The sequence below is a fragment of the Fringilla coelebs genome, assembly GCF_963513975.1.
Source record: "Fringilla coelebs genome assembly, chromosome: 21".
In the NCBI taxonomy this organism is placed as follows: Eukaryota; Metazoa; Chordata; class Aves; order Passeriformes; family Fringillidae; genus Fringilla; species Fringilla coelebs.
In genome coordinates, this window is record NC_140047.1 from 4,501,709 (window position 1) to 4,521,353 (window position 19,645).

Below are 19,645 nucleotides of genomic sequence, written 5' to 3' on the forward strand. Positions count from 1 at the left end.
AGATCTCACAGAAAAAAATAGACATTGGACAGCAGATTAAATTTGACTTGCTAGGGGGGAAAAAAAAGTAAAAAATAAATAAATAATGCTCATAATTTCCTGTCTTAATAGCCCTCCCAGACCTGTGCTTGGTTTGTAAGAATTCATCTTTAATCTTTTTTACTCTCTTCTATAAATCCAATATGTACTTAATAAAAAATATGAAATATGTCCTGTGGTGCAGATCTAAAGGCTGGGATAGAGATTGTCTGGGTGAGGGAGTTTATCTTTTCTGTAAAACTGCAATTGATTTAGATTCTTGACAGCTATAAAAAATATAAATTTTCAACAAAGGCAAAAATAAAATCTCCCTCTCCAGCTGCCTCAGGGTTCTCCAATGCCAGAACAATTTAACCAGCCTGTGCTGGAGGCACATCCTGCTGAGGAATTTCACCAATAATCCTGCCACTAGGAAAAAAAAAATCTGGAATTCTTTTTGGGATAGAGAACCCCAAAAAACATGTCAGGGTACTCTGTGTGTATAAATGGCTCCACCTGGGTAAAGAGCAAGCACCAGAGCAATCAGAGCTTGTATTGTGTAGAGGAGGAGAGAGAGGAATCATGGGTTTATTGTTGAGCTGCATGCTGGTAGGTCTGTGTATAATTAATGGGGAATGTGGAGAACTGGTGTGAGGAACAGTTCAGTGCTGTGAAAAGGAGGTGCAGAGACTATGTGTGCCATAGGAGACAAGATGCTGCAGTGTGGCAGATTTTATTTACTCCTTTGTGTACGTGTTTAAATTTTCTATTCTTTTTCTTTTAAATGATATTTTGTATTTTTACCTGCCCATGGGACTCCTCTCCACCTTGTGCCCCTGCTCAGAGGGAAGACCTCTTTTCTCCTGATATTTTGTGCATGTGTCCCTTGAGGACATCCAAAGTGCTCCTTCAGCACCGACTGTCACAGCCTCAACTGAAGTGCTGCATGTTGTGTTTTGGGCATTGTTCTTAGAGGAAAACCTGAAGTAATGGGGAAAAATCAAAGCAGAACCACAGTCAGGGAGGTCTAGGAAAAGGGTTGAGCTCCAAGGAAAGGCTGAAGGGGTTACAGTGATTCAGGCTGAAGGGAAAGAGCCTGAAGTGGGGATGATGACATTCTCATAAAAGCTGATGAAAGGGGAGGAGAATCTTCTGCTCTTCATATCTGTGTGAGGAAGGACTCGAAGTCATGAACTTATATTGCCAAAAAATCAATTCAGATTAGATGTGAGTTAAATCCTTGCAGCTGTAGGGATGCTGAGTGCTGACATTGATTGCTGGGGCAGTCATGTCATCAGGGGTTGTGAGGAGGCAACAGGCCAGAGCGTGTGAGGGATGGTATAGACCTAATTGCTTTGAGAGTGGAATTTAGAGGACTTCTTAAGAACTTCATGGTCTCATTTTCCTCTAATTTCATGGTTTTTACAACCACGTCTCCAGGCAGATGAGGATGAAGGGTCTGTGGTGCATCAGAACCCAGTGATCTCATCTTCCCTGTACTACAGCCACTGATAAAGGTCCTGCTGCCAAAACCTTTTCTCTCCTCATTGTCACTAAATTATTAGAGTACCATGCCCAAGATTTATATTCCCACTATAACTTTTACAAAGCAGTGTCCTCTTCTCATGATAGGCAGGACACAAAAAGGGTTTTAAATAAAGGGCTTGGAAAAGTTGAGATCAACAAGCTAAATAATGAAAATATCAAGCATATATTAAATACAAAGGTACATCTAAGTGAGCTAAAAATATAGTTCATATGATTAATTCAATGTACTGCAAATCCTCACTAATTTGCCATTTGCATATTTGCACATCCCTTAATTCATACAACAGAAAACACCGTTAGTTTTCTTCGCAAAAACATTTAATAACCACATAGTTATTTCAGGGTTATCACATTCCAGGATTTCTTTTTTTTTTTTTGACACTTTAGACTTAATGCATATTCATTAGTGGACTGTGCAGTTCAGATCAAGCCAGGCTTGTCTGAGTACATGAACAGCGTGTTTCTGACAGTTACTTCAAAGCTGCCTCCATGACACCCTGAAAAATCTGCTCCAGCCTTGGGTGTGCACACTTTGCTTTGCTCAGCTCTTAATTTGCAAGTATTGGTGGAGTCTTCTGCAATTCTCAGGGTGTTTCAGAAGTTAATAGGCTTTTCTCACATTCCTACCCTGGGGAATATTATACACAGAGTGTTCCAGGTGTGTTTTGTTTGACTCTTGGTGTCAAATATGTTGCTTACACGTTTCTGGGCAGAGTCACACTCTTTAAGCACGTGAAATTATCTAAAATAGCATAGTAAGAAGTAATTTCATGCAGGATTTTCCTTTAAGTTAACAAAAAAACCCTACATTGAAAGACTGATTGTTGCAGCGTTTTTCGTTTGGGATGTTGAGCTTTGTCCCACGGTTCCTCCTCCTGAGAGCCCCAGATTAAGGATGAGATGAAACTTTGCCAGGCAGGAAATGAGTCTGGTTCTGCTACAGAAGATCCAACGAACTGCAGAGGACCTACCCTTAGGAAGGTGTTCTTTCCTTTTTCTCCTGCCATCCTGAGGAGCACAAGGCAAACCCAGAAGCTGTTCTCTTTCCCCTTGCAGGTGGCATTGTGCTGAATCCCTCCTTCTACGGAATCCCTGGCCACACACACACCATGATCCACGAGATTGGGCACAGCCTGGGGCTCTACCACGTCTTCAGGGGCATCTCTGAGATCCTGTCCTGCAGCGACCCGTGCATGGAAACAGAGCCCTCCTTCGAGACTGGGGACCTCTGCAGTGACACCAACCCTGCTCCTAAGCACAAGCTGTGTGGGGACCCTGGGCCTGGCAATGACACCTGTGGTTTCCACAGTTTCCTGAACACGCCCTTCAGTAACTTCATGAGCTATGCAGGTATTGGGATTTGCTCGGGCTGCTGGGGGGATGTCGGTGGCTGAGAAGGAACAAAGAATTGTGGTATTACACCTTATCATAGAGACAGGTGATCCCCCAGCCAGGGAGTAATGTGCTCTGACTCCATGATTCAGAAGGCTGAAAAACTGCTTTATTAAGCTATTCTATATTACACTAACACTATACTATAACTATACTAAAGAGATACTCAAGAAAACCCTGTGACTGTCTCACGGGCAGCAACAACACAGCTTTGACCTAATTGTCCAATCAATCCAAACAGCCATCACCCTCAGTAAACAATCTCCATAACAAATTCCACATGTGCCAAACAACAGGAGCAGCAAATAGAGGTAAGAATTGTTTTCTCACTGCCTTCCCCAGGAAAAATCCTGGGAGAGAGAATTATGTCTCTCTCTGTTCAGAGAACGTGAATACCACAAGCACTGATGTCTTTTTGCTGATAAAGGTCTAGATCCTGGCTTGATGAAGGATCAGACCTGATAGATCAGAAATCCCTTTTCTTTTATCCCAGTTTTCCCCAAATTCACAGGGTTTCATGCGAAGACCAGGCAGAAGGTTTGGGGGATGGAACAAATGAGATAAGCATTAAGAAAACAGCTTCTAAAGGCTCTACAGCAAACCTGACACCCTATTTCTCTGAGATCTGGATGCCTGATCTATGAGGTCTTTGAAAAACTCAAATCCAGAGATTGTTTATACTCTCCCAAGGAGATATAGAATGTCATATGAATATTGATACCATCAAGGCTGTCAGATAACCCTGTGACAGGTGGACAACTAATGAGGCACTGCCCGTGCCTCCAGGTGTTTGTAAAAATGCCATGTTTAGGTTTGATTTGGAATCACACCCCAGTTCCATCTTTAGAATGTGAATAGTGGGATTCTGCCTGGGCAAGGACTGCCAGTGTGCTGTGCTGGTTTGTACTGGGAGTGCAACAACAGAGGCTCCGTATCACTGTGGTAAAACCAGCCCTCAAAGCAAAAGCTGATGTGGTTACAATTCTGCAGGCACAGCTCTGCTGCCCAGATGTGCCCAGATGAGCATTCTCCCAACAGAGCACATCCCAAAGAGGGCATTTGTTCCATTGGATGAGGCTGGAGTGGGGTCCTTGATGCACCTCTGGAAGCTCAAGGGAAGCTGAAAGTCGCTCTGTTATTTCTCAGAAGGAACAGGGGATACCCTGACTCGTATTTTCCCTTTTTTTGGGCCGCAGGGTCTCTCTGTGGTGACAATCTATGACAGTGAGCTGACAGGATCAACAACATTTTAAAGGCAACCAGTATACTAACAGACACTGAAGGGCACCTTTATACTCCAGGCAAAAACATAGATTTCCCACTCAAAAGGTCACAGGAGTGCTTATTCTGTAATAAAACTGTAGAGAAGCAAAGTGTTTAATGTCATCTGGGGCATGGATTGCAATGATTTATAACCAAAATGATTTTATGCCCTTTGTGGCACGAGCTAAAAGCAATGTCGAGTTTTCTCTCTATTTTTCTATTTGTTTAGAGGGTGCTTTCAGGGACAAACACACCAAGTCAGCTCCTCAGTGCTCAGTACTGTGGTGCCTGTGGTCAGGCAGGGAGTCTGAGCACCAAGTCCAGCCCCATGGTAACATCCCTCAGATAAGACAGGGCCACTCCAGATGACAAAATCCCCCCACCAAATCGCTCGTGTGGATGTGGTGAGGGGTGGGAAGTGCCTGTTTCAAAACTCTGAGCTCTTATCTTCCAAAGAGAACTTGCCCTGCCAGCTGACTCGGGAGCTGAGGCAGACCACAGAGATACCCATCTGCTCCTGGGAGCTACATGTGTGCTGGTGTTCTGAGATGAAACCTCTTCTTTTTCCTTGAAAAATGAAGTGAAGCGACATGATAGATATCTCTAGAGCTCAAGCATGAATCTGTTTGCTTTTCTGTTGTTGCCAGTGGAGTAAAATATATCAGGATATCAAATTGCTGTCAAAATACCTTTGAAACATGTAGGTTGAGGTCATGCAGTTCTAGGAATTGCCTTTCTTTCATTTCTGTTTTGCTGCTCGTGTACAGCTTGATCCTATTGTATTTGTCTGTCTGTTCCTGTCCCATCCATCTGTCCAGCTATCCCCAGCCCTCAGCAAAGCACAGACTTTGACTGATAATTTTTATTTTTCCTGGAATAACAAGTTACAAATGGCCAAAAGATTAGGTAGTGTGAGAAATAGGACTTGTAAATTATTTTTACAAGTCCAAATAGCTGCGGTGTTCCCAAATAAAAGATAAGTTAGTCTTTTAGATGACTTTTCATGAAATCATTACAAATTCTTCCTCTGAATTCTGTTGGAGTAATCATCCCAACAAAGTATAGAATTTCTCTAATTATTGCTTTATCTGAGGATCTTGAACCTTTCTTGATATTGAGTGGAACACCTTTCTCCCTCTCCTCTCCTCCCTTCCCCTCCCCCTGGACACAGGCTGTGCTGGTGTTTAAACAGATTGAGAATGCAGGTCATCTTTCTCCTGTGCCATTGTCCCACTGCTTTGTCCTATATATATTTTATTGTTCTTTTATGATGGCTATTAAGGGCCTTTGTCTCCTTCTGTGCTTCCGTGAAGAATATTTATGGCTTTTACAGCATGCTCAGGGGTAGACCATCGATAATTATTGAGGAAATCCAGAGATGTCACATTAAAGCAGCTTTTTGCATCCCCACAGGGATTTGTAGATATTATCAAGCGGGTGCTGTGTGTCTATCTGCTGTGCATGTTTGATCAGAGGAGTGTCACTGCTCAGTGGAATTGGGAGAACAGGAAAACACGTGAGCTGGGGTGTCCCTACTGTGGGAGGGCTGGAGTCTGAGCAGGATCCTGACCAGAGCCATCTCCTTTTGCCTGCATCTCTGGGAAGATGTGGCCACATTTTAAACCAGACAGCAAACACTCATTTGTCTTTAGAAGAAATTCATATTTTCTTCTTCCTCTGGAGTACCACAGGGCACGGACTTGCAAACATCAGGGCACCTCCTAACGCTGTCACAATGCTGAACTCCCACGAGCAGCCTCCGGTGACCTGCATCTTCCCAGAGAAGTGCAGCACTTGACCTGTGCAGAACTGTCACTGTTGTTTGGATCCCAGCTGGGACCGAGCTCTGCTGGGCTGGGAACTCTGCAGGCACATGTGAAGAAACACTCTGTGTTTTCAAGAGCTTTTCATCTGATGGGAAGAACACCAGAAAAATGGTTGAAGTGCTAAGCGTCGAGTTCCTCAGCATGGCTTTGCTGGGTGATTTTGCACAACATATTTATTCCCTCTGGGATCTGCACAATAGAGAAACAGCAATTTTCTGCTTCTCTGGGGCATTGTAGTTGTAAAGCTGTATGGTGTTCAGAGGGCACTGGATGTGTTCTTGTTGCCAAACCATGTTTGAGGAAAGCAAGATGAAATGAGAAATGGGTATTTATGGGAAGTCATCCAGCATAATTATTCCTCCATTTTGAATGAAAAAGAAATAAGAAATATCAAGAAATGTTTGTGAAAAGTTCAGAAAGGGGTTAGAGTCATAGTGGTAATGGGGGAGAATTTTATAGAACTGAAGTTATTTTTTTTGCACCAAAAACGTTTTTATCAGTGTTTGAAATGATATGGTAAATTGATTTTTCAGAACATTCTTATTTGCTCATTAGAAAATTTAGGAACTTTAAAAGTTTTGTATTTTTAAATTCTGTTGTGTTTTAATCTAAGAGATCTGACAGCCTGTTGCCCATAGTTTGCATGACTCCCAGTCAGTGCTTTTTCCTTACTCTACCATCCTTTACCCTTCCATCCTTTCTCAGAGATATTATTTTATATGTGAAATTCTTTTAAACCCAGATCTCCACTGGTGGCCCAAATCCTGCCCAGAACGTGCTGCACTGAAGCTTTCTGTTTCTTCCCCTCTGTGTCTCTGCCTCATTTAGAGATGATCTCTGGGTACTTCAGGTGTATCCCAGGTCAGGGGGAGGGAACATTTATTGATTTATTTCCTTCCTTTTTAACCATTGTTTCCTTTCACCTGCCTCCACAAGTGATGGCTGCGCTAATTCCTTCACAGACCATTAACTCTGGAGTGCTGTGGGATCCCAGCCCGGCCCTTCCAAGGAGCTCCCATTCACCAGGTCGTAATTCTTCCCCTTGCTCCCACCTCCTGCCCCACGTGGCTGACGAGGCTTCTGTTTGAATTCCAGACGATGACTGCACCGACTCCTTCACGCCCAACCAGGTGGCCAGGATGCACTGCTACCTGGACCTCGTCTACCAGAGCTGGCAGCCCACCAAGAAACCCGCTCCCGTGGCGATTGCCCCCCAGATTGTGGCTCGCACCTCCACCTCCGTCACCCTCGAGTGGTTTCCACCCATCGATGGCCACTTCTTTGAAAGGTGATCATGCTCTGCTCTGTACTTTCATGCTGGAAAAACGGGAAGGGGAGAGCTGGAGGTCCCACTCCAGGAGTGCAGCTTGGTCATGTGCTGTGCTCAGCCTGGCTTAAGGCTCTTTCCTAAATTGGTTCATACTGAGGAGGTTATTGATCTGTTGTCTGCTCTTCCTTTCTCAGCCTGTAGCGCTCAGTTGAAGGCCATTGATTTGCCATGTAAAGGGCAAATCTTTCTCCATATGTTATGGGAGGAATTTTCAATCAAAGATTCCAGCCCTGTGGTTCCTGCTGTTGTTGCTGCTCATGAATACCTGTGGGCTTCAGCTGTGTCTGCACGTTCCCCCCTCCTCCCCTTGCACATTCCCTTTGCAAGGACAAAGTGGATCTTGTTTCTACAGCACAGAGCTCATGGGCAAGGAGGTGGCTGGACTGGGGACAGGGACAAATGCTGCCTCCTCCCCTGAGCTGTAGATGTGAGATGGGAATGGAGTGAAGCAGATCAAAGTCCCAGACCCCTGGATGTGATGTGAACATCATCCTGTAGGTCAGTGTAGAGGTGTGTATTCCTGCCTGGCAGGCAGGCAGCTATGTGATACCAATAATGGAAAATGGAGGGCTTTGGGCAGGAGTTGCACCTCATTGCAGCCCACATTCAGACCAATTCTGCCCCAGCATGACCTGAGTAACTGGGTATTTCATCTAAATGCTCTTGTGCAGCTCTTGGATGAGCTGCAGGAGCTAAGGGAGTCCTGGCAGAGAACTTCCCAAATCAGTGACCTTCTCGCCTTACCGTTAGCTCCCATCCCCGTTTGCACTTCTTCTCCACCTCTTGCTTTGTTGTTTTATAGAGAGCAAACTTGGAGTGTCCTTCAGGACCGCAGCAGTTCAGAGCACAGGAGGCCAAATTTACAAGCATATTAGCACCCAAAAAGCTGCCTCAGCACTGCTGCTTTGTGCTGGGAGAGCACCTTGAAACCACTGCCTCCATCAGGGATGAAACTCCTTCCAGCACTGCTAGGACACCGTGGCCATTTCAGTGGCCAGCTTGTGCTTTATCCCACTGGGCAGAGAGCTGTTATTTTCTGCTCAGATGAGATTTTCCACCCTTATTGCAGATTAATATGGGGAGGGAAATCAAATCCTGTTAGGAATTGATAAAGAGAGGTCTTGTGCTCTGAACAGTGTTTGCTTTAATTATGGTTTTGTAACCAAATCCTTTTACTCCCTACCTGCAAAAAGGACTCATATAGTTCTGAAAATTAATTCAGAATTTTTCAGCCCATAATCATTTTTAGGTAAATTAAGTTTCTCCAATTTAATTTAGATTTCAGAAGATGCTTATTGTGTGTTAAATAAATGCCATCTGCCTCTAAAAAACACATTTATGCAGAGTTAATTGTTATGTAACCAAATATGACTTTATTACATATTTCTTATAACTCAATCAATATGTTCTTAATAACCTCTAGTTACTTGCTTCTTAAATAACACACAGTGGATAGCCTGTTAAATCTAAAATTTCATAACAGAGTTATCATATGTTAAATAAAGAGTGATTTTCCAGGAAAAAAAAGTCCTTTGGGTTTTCAAATCTGTGTGCTCAGTATTACTGAAGAGATTTAAAGAGACAGCCTCAAATACTTCGAGTCCAATTCCTTGTTAAAATGAGATTCCCACTGCTAACAGATACAGCAATGTTGCCGTGACCATTAAAAAATGTCACTGAAACATAGAAATGATCCTGTCTGAGACATGCCCAAATTTTTGATCTGCTAATCAAAACAAGGATGATAGTGTTATTCTAGTGACTAATCCTGGAAAAGCCCACGTGCTGAACTTCCAGAACCGCCGTGTCCAGCACTGCTCGGTCAGAGACTCATGCCTGTATCAATTTGTGAAATTGGGTCACTGTGCAAGACAAGTAGGAGGTAAAATTGGCCAAGTATAATCTTATCTGTGTGTGGGAATACTGTAAATCTTTGCAGATATTTTTACACAAAGTGCACACCATTGGCCCAAATTTTACTTGCCTCACTTGAATGAATAAACTCATTCACTTCAATGGGACTATTCATGTAAAAAACAGAAGACTGATACTCAGCTGCTGAGTGCCTTGGGCCTGGTTTCTAATGCACAGAGGCCCCTTCCTTGCTGTTTTGACAGTGTAAAAGGGCCTTCAAAGGATGAATGGCTCTGGCTACATTAGCAAGTGTTGTGGCCCAATAGAAGGAGATCTCCAGCGCACAACAGTTGTTAATGAGGACCTGACGTCAGGGGGCTCCCCCAGGAGCACATCAGGTGTGGTCCTGCAGCACACCTCCACGCTGGGTGAGAAAAAGCTGGGTCCAGCTTCCCTGCTCCAGGACTGCTGGGAGCAGGGAACAGGAGGAATTTCACTCCCAGAGCTCACTCCTGATCCCAATTACAATGCTGCTGTGGGCGTGCTCGGCGTAACTCAAGTTCCTTTTATGTCTCTTTTATTCTCCAGAGCTGTGCACAGGCAGTGACCTCTGCTTAATGAAAGTCAGGGAGGGAAAATTTAGCCTTCTGTTTAAAAACGTAGCACTGGGCTGGCTGTATCTGTGGGAGGTCCTGACAGGTTGAAGGGAGATGAGGTATGGAAGTAAAGAGTGTGTGTCTGTTCCCTGCTTAGATGCAAGTCTGTCGTAGGTAAATTAGATGCTTTCCTCATAAAGTGTTCAAATTACCTGATTACTTACATGGATTTAGGGGCAAAGAGCAATGTTAACTCCTAGCTCCTGTAAATTTGGGGGTGGCTCTCCTGTGTTCTCACAATTTAGCAGAAGTAGACGCAACAGTTGTGCAGAGCAATAAAGTCTTCTTCCTGATGGACCCTCCTGGCCTCTTCAGAGTGTTCCATTGATATTTGCTCTCACACTCTAGAGAGCCATGCTTAGACCCTCAGCTCCAGCAGCTGGTTGGGCTCCCAGACATCCCTAATAATCAAATATATCAAGAACCAGCCGTTCTTCTTGTAGCTCCTGTCCACAGGATTGGAATCCTTCCCGTTCTCCATCCTCCCTTTCAAAAAAAGCATGAAAAAATACACACACAATAACATGTAATAATAAAATAACAATAAAGTAAATGAAACAAGTGAAAACAAGCCAGAAAAAGAGAAGTCTCTTCATTTCCTGGCTGCATCCACTGGATGTGTTCATCTGCTGTCTCTGAACATCCATTCATGCACCTCCTGTCTGAGATGCGTGGGCAGATGTGAGCAGTTATTGTCATGGGGCTCTGCAGCAAATTTGGGCAGAAATCTTTGATTGCATCTTTCTCCAAGTTTTCATTGAGGTGACTGCATTAATTTCCATGAATCTGATTCTATCTCATTCTTAGCAAGCAAATATTTTGGTCAGTGTGGTGTCCCAGAGATGGCTGGGCTTGATAATCACTCTGTTAAACCTCACTGGAAAGTTTCAGTGCCTTAGAGGGGAGAGGACCAATCCTGAATTTCAAGTACAGCAGCTCAAATTTAGTCTGTAAACAGGCACTCTTTACCCAAAGGAATGACAGATTTTTAGTGGTTTTGAGTTGCCTACTGAACTGGTGCTGGCCCTGAAGGAAATGGTCTGTTTTTCACTAGTAATCTTTAGATTTTGAACCCACTTCACTGAAATATCATGCTGTAGGAATGAATTCCTCCTGTGCTCTGAACTTCATGAGCTGGAATTTCCCCAGTACTTGGCCTATTAGAAAACAGAGAAGTCTAGATTTTCCATTAGCCTGCACTTTGGGCAGTCATGTGCCACCGTGTATAAGGTGGCAGATATGGCTATCATTCCTAATTAATAGTGTTTTTTGAACCAATTTATGATCATTTTTTTTCCTTGTTGTCTATGGCTTCATAAGGTATAAGGACCTGGCTTAGGTTTTCATAAGCCTGTAAATGCAGCTCCATAATTAGGTTTGACATTCATGGCTCTTTATAGGATTTGTGTGCAAGAGTCTGCAGACCAAAAACTTTAACCCAGGAGTCATCCCCTGTGTAAGTCCTTTCAGCCAGTGGAGTTACATCAGGGTTGAGTTTGGCTCCCAAACTGGAAAAGTAAAAAGAGAAAGTTTGCTCATAGCCTTTCCCACATGATGCTCCTTGTGATTTCTTTCTTACCTCCAAGTCCTCACTGGTAAAAGGAAATGTTTGTCCATAAGCCTACAGTTTTTTTCCACCATGGCAGCCTGTGATGAAATTGTATAGCTGCTAATTTGAGTAAAAAGCAGTCCTAATTGTGGAAACTTGGCTTCCAGAGCCCTCTCCTCATCCAGGACCAAGTGCTAATGCAGGAGTCTCTTTGTAGAGAAACTGAAGGATTGTTATTGCAGGGACTTCTATCCTGACTGGTCATGGAAGTGTCTGAAGAACAACTCCACAACAATAATTCTACATTTTATTTCTCAGGACCATTTATTCAGGTTTCTTGATTTTTAAAAATTTTTGGTTTTGCATGGATTATTCAGGCAAGCTGAGTCAGACACCTAAACCTCTGCTAAATAGGCAGCTGAGAAATGAAATAGGGAGGCAGTATCATGCCAGTGGTGCAGGTGGGTGAAGTGAGACACGAAGAGAAGTTACTCACAACATGCCCACATTTTTTCATTACCAGTGTTGCAGACCATGAAAGGAAGAGAGGGCCACCTTTGTCTCCTTCATCTTTATTCTGCCCCATTGCCATGTTGTATTTTCCAGGTGTTTTCAGCAGGTGCATCCCTTCCTGAACTGCACAATTCAGCCAGTTACTGTCTCTCTCAGGGTGACTCAGCCACTGGGGATCCCAAATAACCTCTGCCTTAGCCCCACAGCCCTCTCTTCAAAGCAGTGCTGAAATAAATCATGTAGTGGTGACTATGATGGTTAAAATTTGCATAGCTAATTATAACAGTTGATATAAATTATTTAATAATTGACTCAAGCTGTTCTTACTAGAGTAGCATAGAGAGTACACTGTGTTACACACAAATTGTTTGCCTAAAACTTCTGTCCTTTCCGGTGCATTTGATCATTAAGATAATTAATTTTTAACTTTCCATTTCAGCAGAAAGTGTTCCTTAAAGCAAAACAATTAATTCTGAATAGTAAGCAGCTTACTGGGGTAAATAACCATGTACTTTGGGTCATTCAGAGTTCCAGATTTGTGACCCCAAGGAACGTAGGGCCGAACTGTATGAATTGCATCCTTGGCTGACATAAATCACCTTAACCTTATGGAGGATATTAGTGTTACTCCAGTCTACATCAACTTAAACCCTGATCTTGTGAATGTATTAGCAAAACTATTTAAACTGACTGAAGGTAGTTTTGGATTAGATGTTAGGAAGAAATCACTCCCTGTGGGAGTGGTGAAACCCTGGCACAGGGTGCCCAGAGCAGTTGTGGCTGCCCCTGGATCCCTGGCAGTGTCCAAGGTCAGGTTGGACAGGGCTTGGAGCAGCCTGGGACAGTGGAAGGTGTCCCTGCCATGGCAGGGGGTGGAATGAGATGAGCTTTAAGCCCTTTCCAACCCAAACCAGTTTGTGATTTGTGAATTGGTGTTTAACTGGATATCCCTGCTCAGCCAATCTTGCTGGTAGGACAATCCTAAAGATGCTACAAGTTCAAGCAATAGATAAATCCATGGTGAGAGCAGAAATAAATCTGAAAACTCCTGAGACAATTTTCTCTGCTCTAACCCCTTTTATCATGGTTTGCTCCTGTGCAGGGGGAAAAAAAAATAAAATAGGTGAATGTGATTCCCCAGGTTGCTGTCATTTTGTGTTGGATAGAGGGCTCAAAAATGCTTTCTACACTGGTTCTTGAATTAAATCTACAGAAGAACAGCATCAGAAAACACTTTTGTCAGTGCCTTGAGAAAAGGGGGTTAAGTGGACCTGAATTCTAAGTCTTATTGCTTTTAATATAGTTGAATAAGCAGCTCATTCAGCTGTTACTAAGTTGGTGTGTTTTCCTGTTTTCCTGGCCTCCTAGAGAAGTGGGATCAGCATGTGATCTGTGTGCAGAGGGAAGAGTCCTGGTGCAATACGCCTTCAGCGCCTCTTCTCCCATGCCCTGCGATCCCTCGGGGCACTGGAGCCCACGGGAGGCAGAAGGTGAGTCAAAGGGAGGGGAACAAACACATGGTGGCACAGGAGGTGGGACAGAGCAAAGGGAGAGCCCAAAGACAGTGGGAAAATCTGGGAGTGATTGGTTATACCTGCATGGAACCTGGACAGAGCTGGCGGGCAGAGGAGCACTGTGCCCTGAAGGAATGCCACTGGCTCAAACACCTGTGTTTTGGCCCTTGAGTCCTGCCCCTGCCCATGAATTAAGTGAATTCCAGGAGCAGAACATGAATTTCACAAAGCAGCAGAGTGCCAAGAAATGCTGACCATTCACATCTGCCAGATGAATTCCTCAGGGGAGCTGTTTTTTCCCTCTACTCCAGCTCCAAAAGTGAGGAGCCATTATTTATTTGGGCCTGATTGGTGCTGCCTTCACTTGTGATGAATAGCAGTGGGCTGCAGCAGCAGCCAGGCTGGAAGGAGGTTGCCCTTTGGGCAAGTGCCCTGCAGCAGGAATGCAGGTGACCACGTCAAGCCCTCTTGTTCAGGGTGTTTTGCGAGTCATTCTCTTGGAGCCTGTTGGAGGGAGAATGGTCTGCAGGGCTGCTTGTGCAGCGCCATTAGATCTCCATCATTAACTCCTCCACACGTCCCTTCCGTTGTGTCCCTGGGTGTGTGTGGTGGAGCATATTTAAGATTGTACCAGGCAAAGGTCAGTCATCCCAAATCACAGTTTGGAAAGAGCAGAGTGTTATTTCAGCCTGTCCCTCGCCAGCTTTTCCTTCCGGAGCAGCCACGCTTCACCGTGAGCGCGCAGGTGAGCTCACTGAGCCCCAAGGACAATCCTGGATTTTGCAAACTCATTATACAAATACCTCCTTATGTTAAGGGTTTATTTGTCCTGCAGCTAAAGCACACGGGAGTTAGTCTACAAGGAATATTATTTGGGCTGGTGCCCAGGAGCTCTCCCTTGTCCTAAGGTCAGCACATGCAACAAGCTGTGCCCCTGCTGCTTGATGGGACAGTGGTCAGTGTCCTCTGCCCCACACACCTGTGGGGCCCAGCAGAGGTTGTGTTTCACTCCAACTCACCCCCTAAATTTAGAACAGGTTGCCCAGAGCAGCTGTGGCTTCCTAATTCCTGAAAGAATCCAAGGCCAGGTTGGATGGGGCTTGGAGCAACCTGGGATAGTGGAAGGTGTCCTTGCCCATGGCAGGGGTGGAGCTTTAAGGTCCCTTCCAAACACAAACCATTCCATGGTTTTAGGACATCCAAGGCTGCTGGGCACAGCTCAGAGCACACCTGGCCTGTGGGTGGAAGCTCCATCCTGGGAAGCAGCACTCTGGGTATGAGGGTCATTGGATCACCCAGTAAACAGCATTAGCAAAGTTTGGATCGCTTGCAGTAGTAGTTCAGGGTAGAAGGTAAAATTTACATTTAGCCAAAGATTACAAGCCTTTGAAACCTGTTTTCATTTGCAACAAAACTTGAAACTTTTGAAATTCTCCACGAAGGAAAATTAAAAACAAAAAGTGTTTGAGGCCGGCCAAAATGTTTTGTTTAGCTCGTATGAACTTTGGTTAAATTATGACATTTTAAAATATACACTTCTAGTATAGAAACTAGGGCAAAAGCAACTTTGAATATCAAAATGGAAAGTGTTTCAAGGTGCAAAAGTGAAAAGGTTTCTCACAGAAATGTCAAAACACCGTGTTCCCATAGTGTTAAAAATTTCTTGCCATTTTCTCTTCCAGGATAAAATTTTGGCCAAATAAACCCAATTTTGCAAAGTGTTTTTATTTTGAAGGACTGTGTATTCCATTGAAATATGCAGTTCCATCAAAATTTCTCCACCGAGCTTTGATTTGAAAACTTCTAGATCTCACGCGGCTTGCCAGAGGCATCATTCCTAGAGAAACTAAGCTACTCTAAGATTTATTACTCAGCAGCATTTTGCATTTAATTTCCTCTTCTTGCTGTGTGTGCCTGCATGTTCTTAACTGTGAAGGGTGCTGTTTGATCCTTATCTGTCTCATTTAGTTGCTCCTGTGCCACTTCTGTGGAACAAAAGTTTGGTAATCATGTCCTCAGGATTAATGAGTTTTTGCCACTTTAGGGTAGAAAATATACCCAGTGTATGATGTTTGTTGCTCCATGATTTTCTGTCTCCAGTACCACACTCCCTGACATTCAGGCCCTCTGCCTATTTGCACTTGGTCTGAGTTACAAATAGCAGTTAGATCATTGCCTGGCTTCTTTAATTGTCTATCTGTGAGCACTCAAGCCATCAAGCTTTAAATTCACTTTCTGCAGGGGTTCTTGGGTGTAAATCTCCACTGCTTGAATGTCTGTGTAAAACAAAGACAAAGGAGGCACAAGCACAGCCAAAATGAACTTGTTTTAAAATCTGAGATGACACTCATGGAAAATGTTCTGTAGGACTCATCCAGCTTCTGAGCAGAAAACCACACTCCCCATGTGTCTCTGGAGCAGCTCTGCTGGTCTGATCTCATTTTCCTGAGATGTCCTACCCCAGGCAGCTGCACCAGCAGCGGTCTGGGCCATGTGGGAGCTGTGCCCATTGCAAAACCCTGCTCTGGGCAGTGTCCTTCCTAATTCCCTGTTCATTCCTGAGCATGGTGGGATCCAGCACTGAGCCTGAGGCATCTTGAGGTTCTTTCTCAGCCAGTTGTGGCCCCTGCACGAGGGGCTGCTTGCTCCTTGACAGGGGTTGTTGGAAGGCTCATGAGATCAGGCAGCTCTGATTTACTCTTTATCTTCACCGTAGAGCCAGAAGGCTCTAACCTACCTGGACTCTCACCAGCAGCACCAGCTAGGTCAACAACCTTACAGCACCTCCATAACTTTGTCAAAGGGGGGTTTTATGTAGGAAAGGTGATTTTGGCTCAAGCCCAGTGGGTACCTTTGCTTGCTGTGCAATATGTGCATATATCAGTCAGTTCCTGCTGCCTGGCTCACTGCTGACTGAGAGAAGTGTGAGATTATTATAAAAATGTTGCTGCCTTGTGCTGCTCTAGAGCTCAGCCTTTTCCTGGGCCTAATATTTCCCTGGAGAGCAATTCCTTCTGTATCTTACTTGTCCCAGCTGGACACTGGAGTCCCCTTGGGTGGTTCCTTTATCTTGACCACCTAAGAAATGTGGCAGGTGAGTTGCATTGTAGCAGGGGTGATATTCTGAGTGACTCCTGATGCCAGATGGCCTCTGAGGCTCTGTCCTTGTGCTGGGGATTCATCCCAGGGACTGCACTTAACTGCACAATGAAGGATTGACACACCAGGCTGTAGGACAGCATTTTAGGGAAAGGCACCCTCCCAACCTGCCATCCCTGCTCTCCAAACAGGACATGGGGTTTGGCTCTTCCTCACGAACCTCACACTCCTGTTTTGTCTCAGGCAAGATGTGATGCTGCATGTGATGCTGTACTGTGTCTGATCTGTCTTAAAAGGCAAAGGATTTCCAAAATCTGAGCACAGAGGGAAGAATAACTTCTACATCCGTTCTTTATACATACAAATATTTGTAATTTTCAGAGAATTTACCTGTCTCTAGAAGTCCAGTTATATGAAATAAGGTTTTTGTCCTCTTCCGTAATTAAATGAATCTTTCTTACCCAGGTCTAGCTGTTGGATAATATTTAAGAAAGAGTCTCTTTATCTCAACTTCATTGAGGTTTTTAGTTTATGAATGACTACAGTCTGCCACCTGTTTTGGGGTAATACTCTGTGTGCTAAGCTCCCTGGAGGCTGAGTCCAATTCATGCATCTCCAGGGATCGCACTCTGATCTACCAAAACGTGCAGGTTTGTTTGGAATTTAAGTCTTACTGAGCCTTGAACTGACAGAGGTGAATTTGCAGGATCCCAGGTGGGGACCTACTGGGCTGTGAGCCATTAGCTCCATTTTCTTTTCTGTGAGAGGGCAATGGTAAAATTCACACATCTTTCCAAAGCCCTCTGAGATACTGGAGTTAAAAAAGACCTTAGGGCTGCAGTCAGGAGTTTGCTGTGGGTCTGAGAAAGTCATCAGAGGGCTCAGCCAAGCACACCCAGCTGGCAGTGAGGGTGAGATAACGTGAGCTGAATGGGGTATTGCTGCTCACAGTGATTATCCACAGGGCTCACACACTTGCCAGGGGGGAAACTCGAGCGTGTTAAATGGACCTCTGGCTCTCTTCAAAATGTATCACTGCTGTGGTCCCTCCAGATGCTGGTCTTAGTGGCATTCCTGCTGCTCTGTGCCATGTGAGGAGGAGAGAGGGGCTCTGGGATATGGGAGGTGAGGGGGAAGCATGAAAAGTTGGGCATCTGCAGGACAATAACATTGAATCGCAGGAAGGCTGCCAGGAAATCTATCCTGCATCTGGGTTCATTTGGTATGAACAGGAGAATTCCCTGAGCTGTTTATCCTTGACAAAAGAGACACATTTCTAACACTTCATTGAATCACAGACAATCAGAATAACCTTCACACGTTGCCCTTTTCTCTTTAAATTAGTAGTGATGTCCTGTTTGTCCATGTATGACCAGTAGTTTATCTTGCTTTTTCCTCAGTTGCAAACAACTGTGCTGTCCTTTTTTTCCCCTCTGCCTTCTGCATTTCTCTCCTCTCATTACCTTTCTTTATCTTCTTTTCTGTACTTTGCCTTCTCCCTGTCATGCTTGCCTCCCTTTCTGTGTGATTATTTGGGAAGGAAAAGGGAATTTATAGCTCTCACTGGATTCTGTTACCAACTGTTCCACCCGTCTGACCCCTCTGGATCTTGCAGTCCATGACTCCACGCCAAGTTGTAATGTTACCATAGTATTTGGGAACCCAGCAAGCATTGTGGCTTTCATTATTTTTTAGTACTACCTCCCATGTAGTTGAACACAGCCAATGGTGAGAAGAGTAAAAGCACAAGTGCCTGTTGTTCCACCACAATGAGAGCAAAGAGACAGCTCAGACCTGTGCTCCATGTGCCTCCAAAAAAGGGGCCTTGCACAACATGCTAGATCAACCTGTAAATGCCACAGGAGTTGCCCCTGAACAGCACAACTGCTTCTTGGAACAAACAAAGGCTCTTTTCTTGTCTTTGTTAAAGGGAAAAAGATTGTATTTTCGAATGAGAGGCAAGGGAATAAGTAGGAGGTGAACTGGAGGCAAAGTGACTCTGTTTATCAGGTAAATTACCAAGGGGAAGAGGTAGAAAATACCATTGTTTGGCACAGGGAAAAACACTAGAAATAGGAAATGCAGGCCCAGCTGCACTGGCACAGAGTGTGTTGTGTGGTGTCCAGTCCAGCTGGGCACTTAAACTGGGTTTGTGTCTCCCACCTGGCCAGGAGACACTGGTGCTCTGTTCCTCCTCCCCGTGCTGGCCACACCTGTTCTGATGAAGTAAATAATTGGTTTCCTGGACAGATATGTTCTCCTGCCACCAGTCTGCCTTTAAACTGATGCCAATGAAAACTCATGTTCTCTAACTTCTACTTCTTCTGTGCCCTCTCTTTGCTTCCTTCTTCCTTTCCAGGGCACCCTGACGTTGAGCAGCCCTGTAAATCCAGCGTCAGGACGTGGAGTCCCAATTCAGCCGTCAACCAGCACACGGTGCCCCCAGCCTGCCCCGAGCCCCAGGGCTGCTACCTGCAGCTGGAATTTCGCTACCCCCTGACTCCAGAGTCCCTCACAGTCTGGGTGACCTTCGTTTCCCCAGACTGGGACTCCAGTGGAGCAGTGAATGACATCAAGCTGCTCACCGTCAGCGGGAAGAACATTTCGCTGGGGCCACAGAACGTCTTCTGTGACATCCCGCTGACCATAAAGCTGGATGTGGGACAAGTGGGAGAGGAGGTGTATGGGATCCAGATCTACACCTTGGATGAGCACCTGGAAATCGACGCTGCCATGCTGAGCTCTGTCCCCCACAGCACCCTGTGCTCAGGCTGCAAACCCATCCAGTACAAAGTGGTCCGGGACCCCCCTTTCCAGTCTGGATCTCCAGTGGTCATCTCAAACCTCAGCAGGAGATTTGTTGACACGTAAGTAGCTGCTTTCCAGAGAGCTGGTTAGATCAAAGCAATGTCCTGTTCTTCTCATCCTTTTAATGTCCAGCACTACAAGTGGTTGTTGAACTAGACAGACATGGCAAGGTGTTGAACCAGACAGACATGCCAAGAATTACCAAGATAGGATGTCCTCACAGTTTTTCTCTGAAACCAGGAGCATTAAACCCAAATGAGATAGCCTGAGATTTC

At 44.8% G+C, this 19,645-nt stretch overlaps 1 protein-coding gene across 1 annotated transcript in view; it reads left to right on the top strand.

The window, feature by feature from the left end:
- The window catches only part of PAPPA (pappalysin 1), a 173,628-nt gene that overhangs the window by 53,143 nt on the left and 100,840 nt on the right, over positions 1-19,645 (top strand). Inside the window, exons 4-7 of the mRNA XM_084219498.1 lie at positions 2,623-2,916; positions 7,143-7,335; positions 13,318-13,439; positions 18,922-19,429. Of these exons, the coding sequence (XP_084075624.1) occupies positions 2,623-2,916; positions 7,143-7,335; positions 13,318-13,439; positions 18,922-19,429 (1,117 nt within the window). The remainder of the gene's footprint in view (positions 1-2,622; positions 2,917-7,142; positions 7,336-13,317; positions 13,440-18,921; positions 19,430-19,645) is intronic.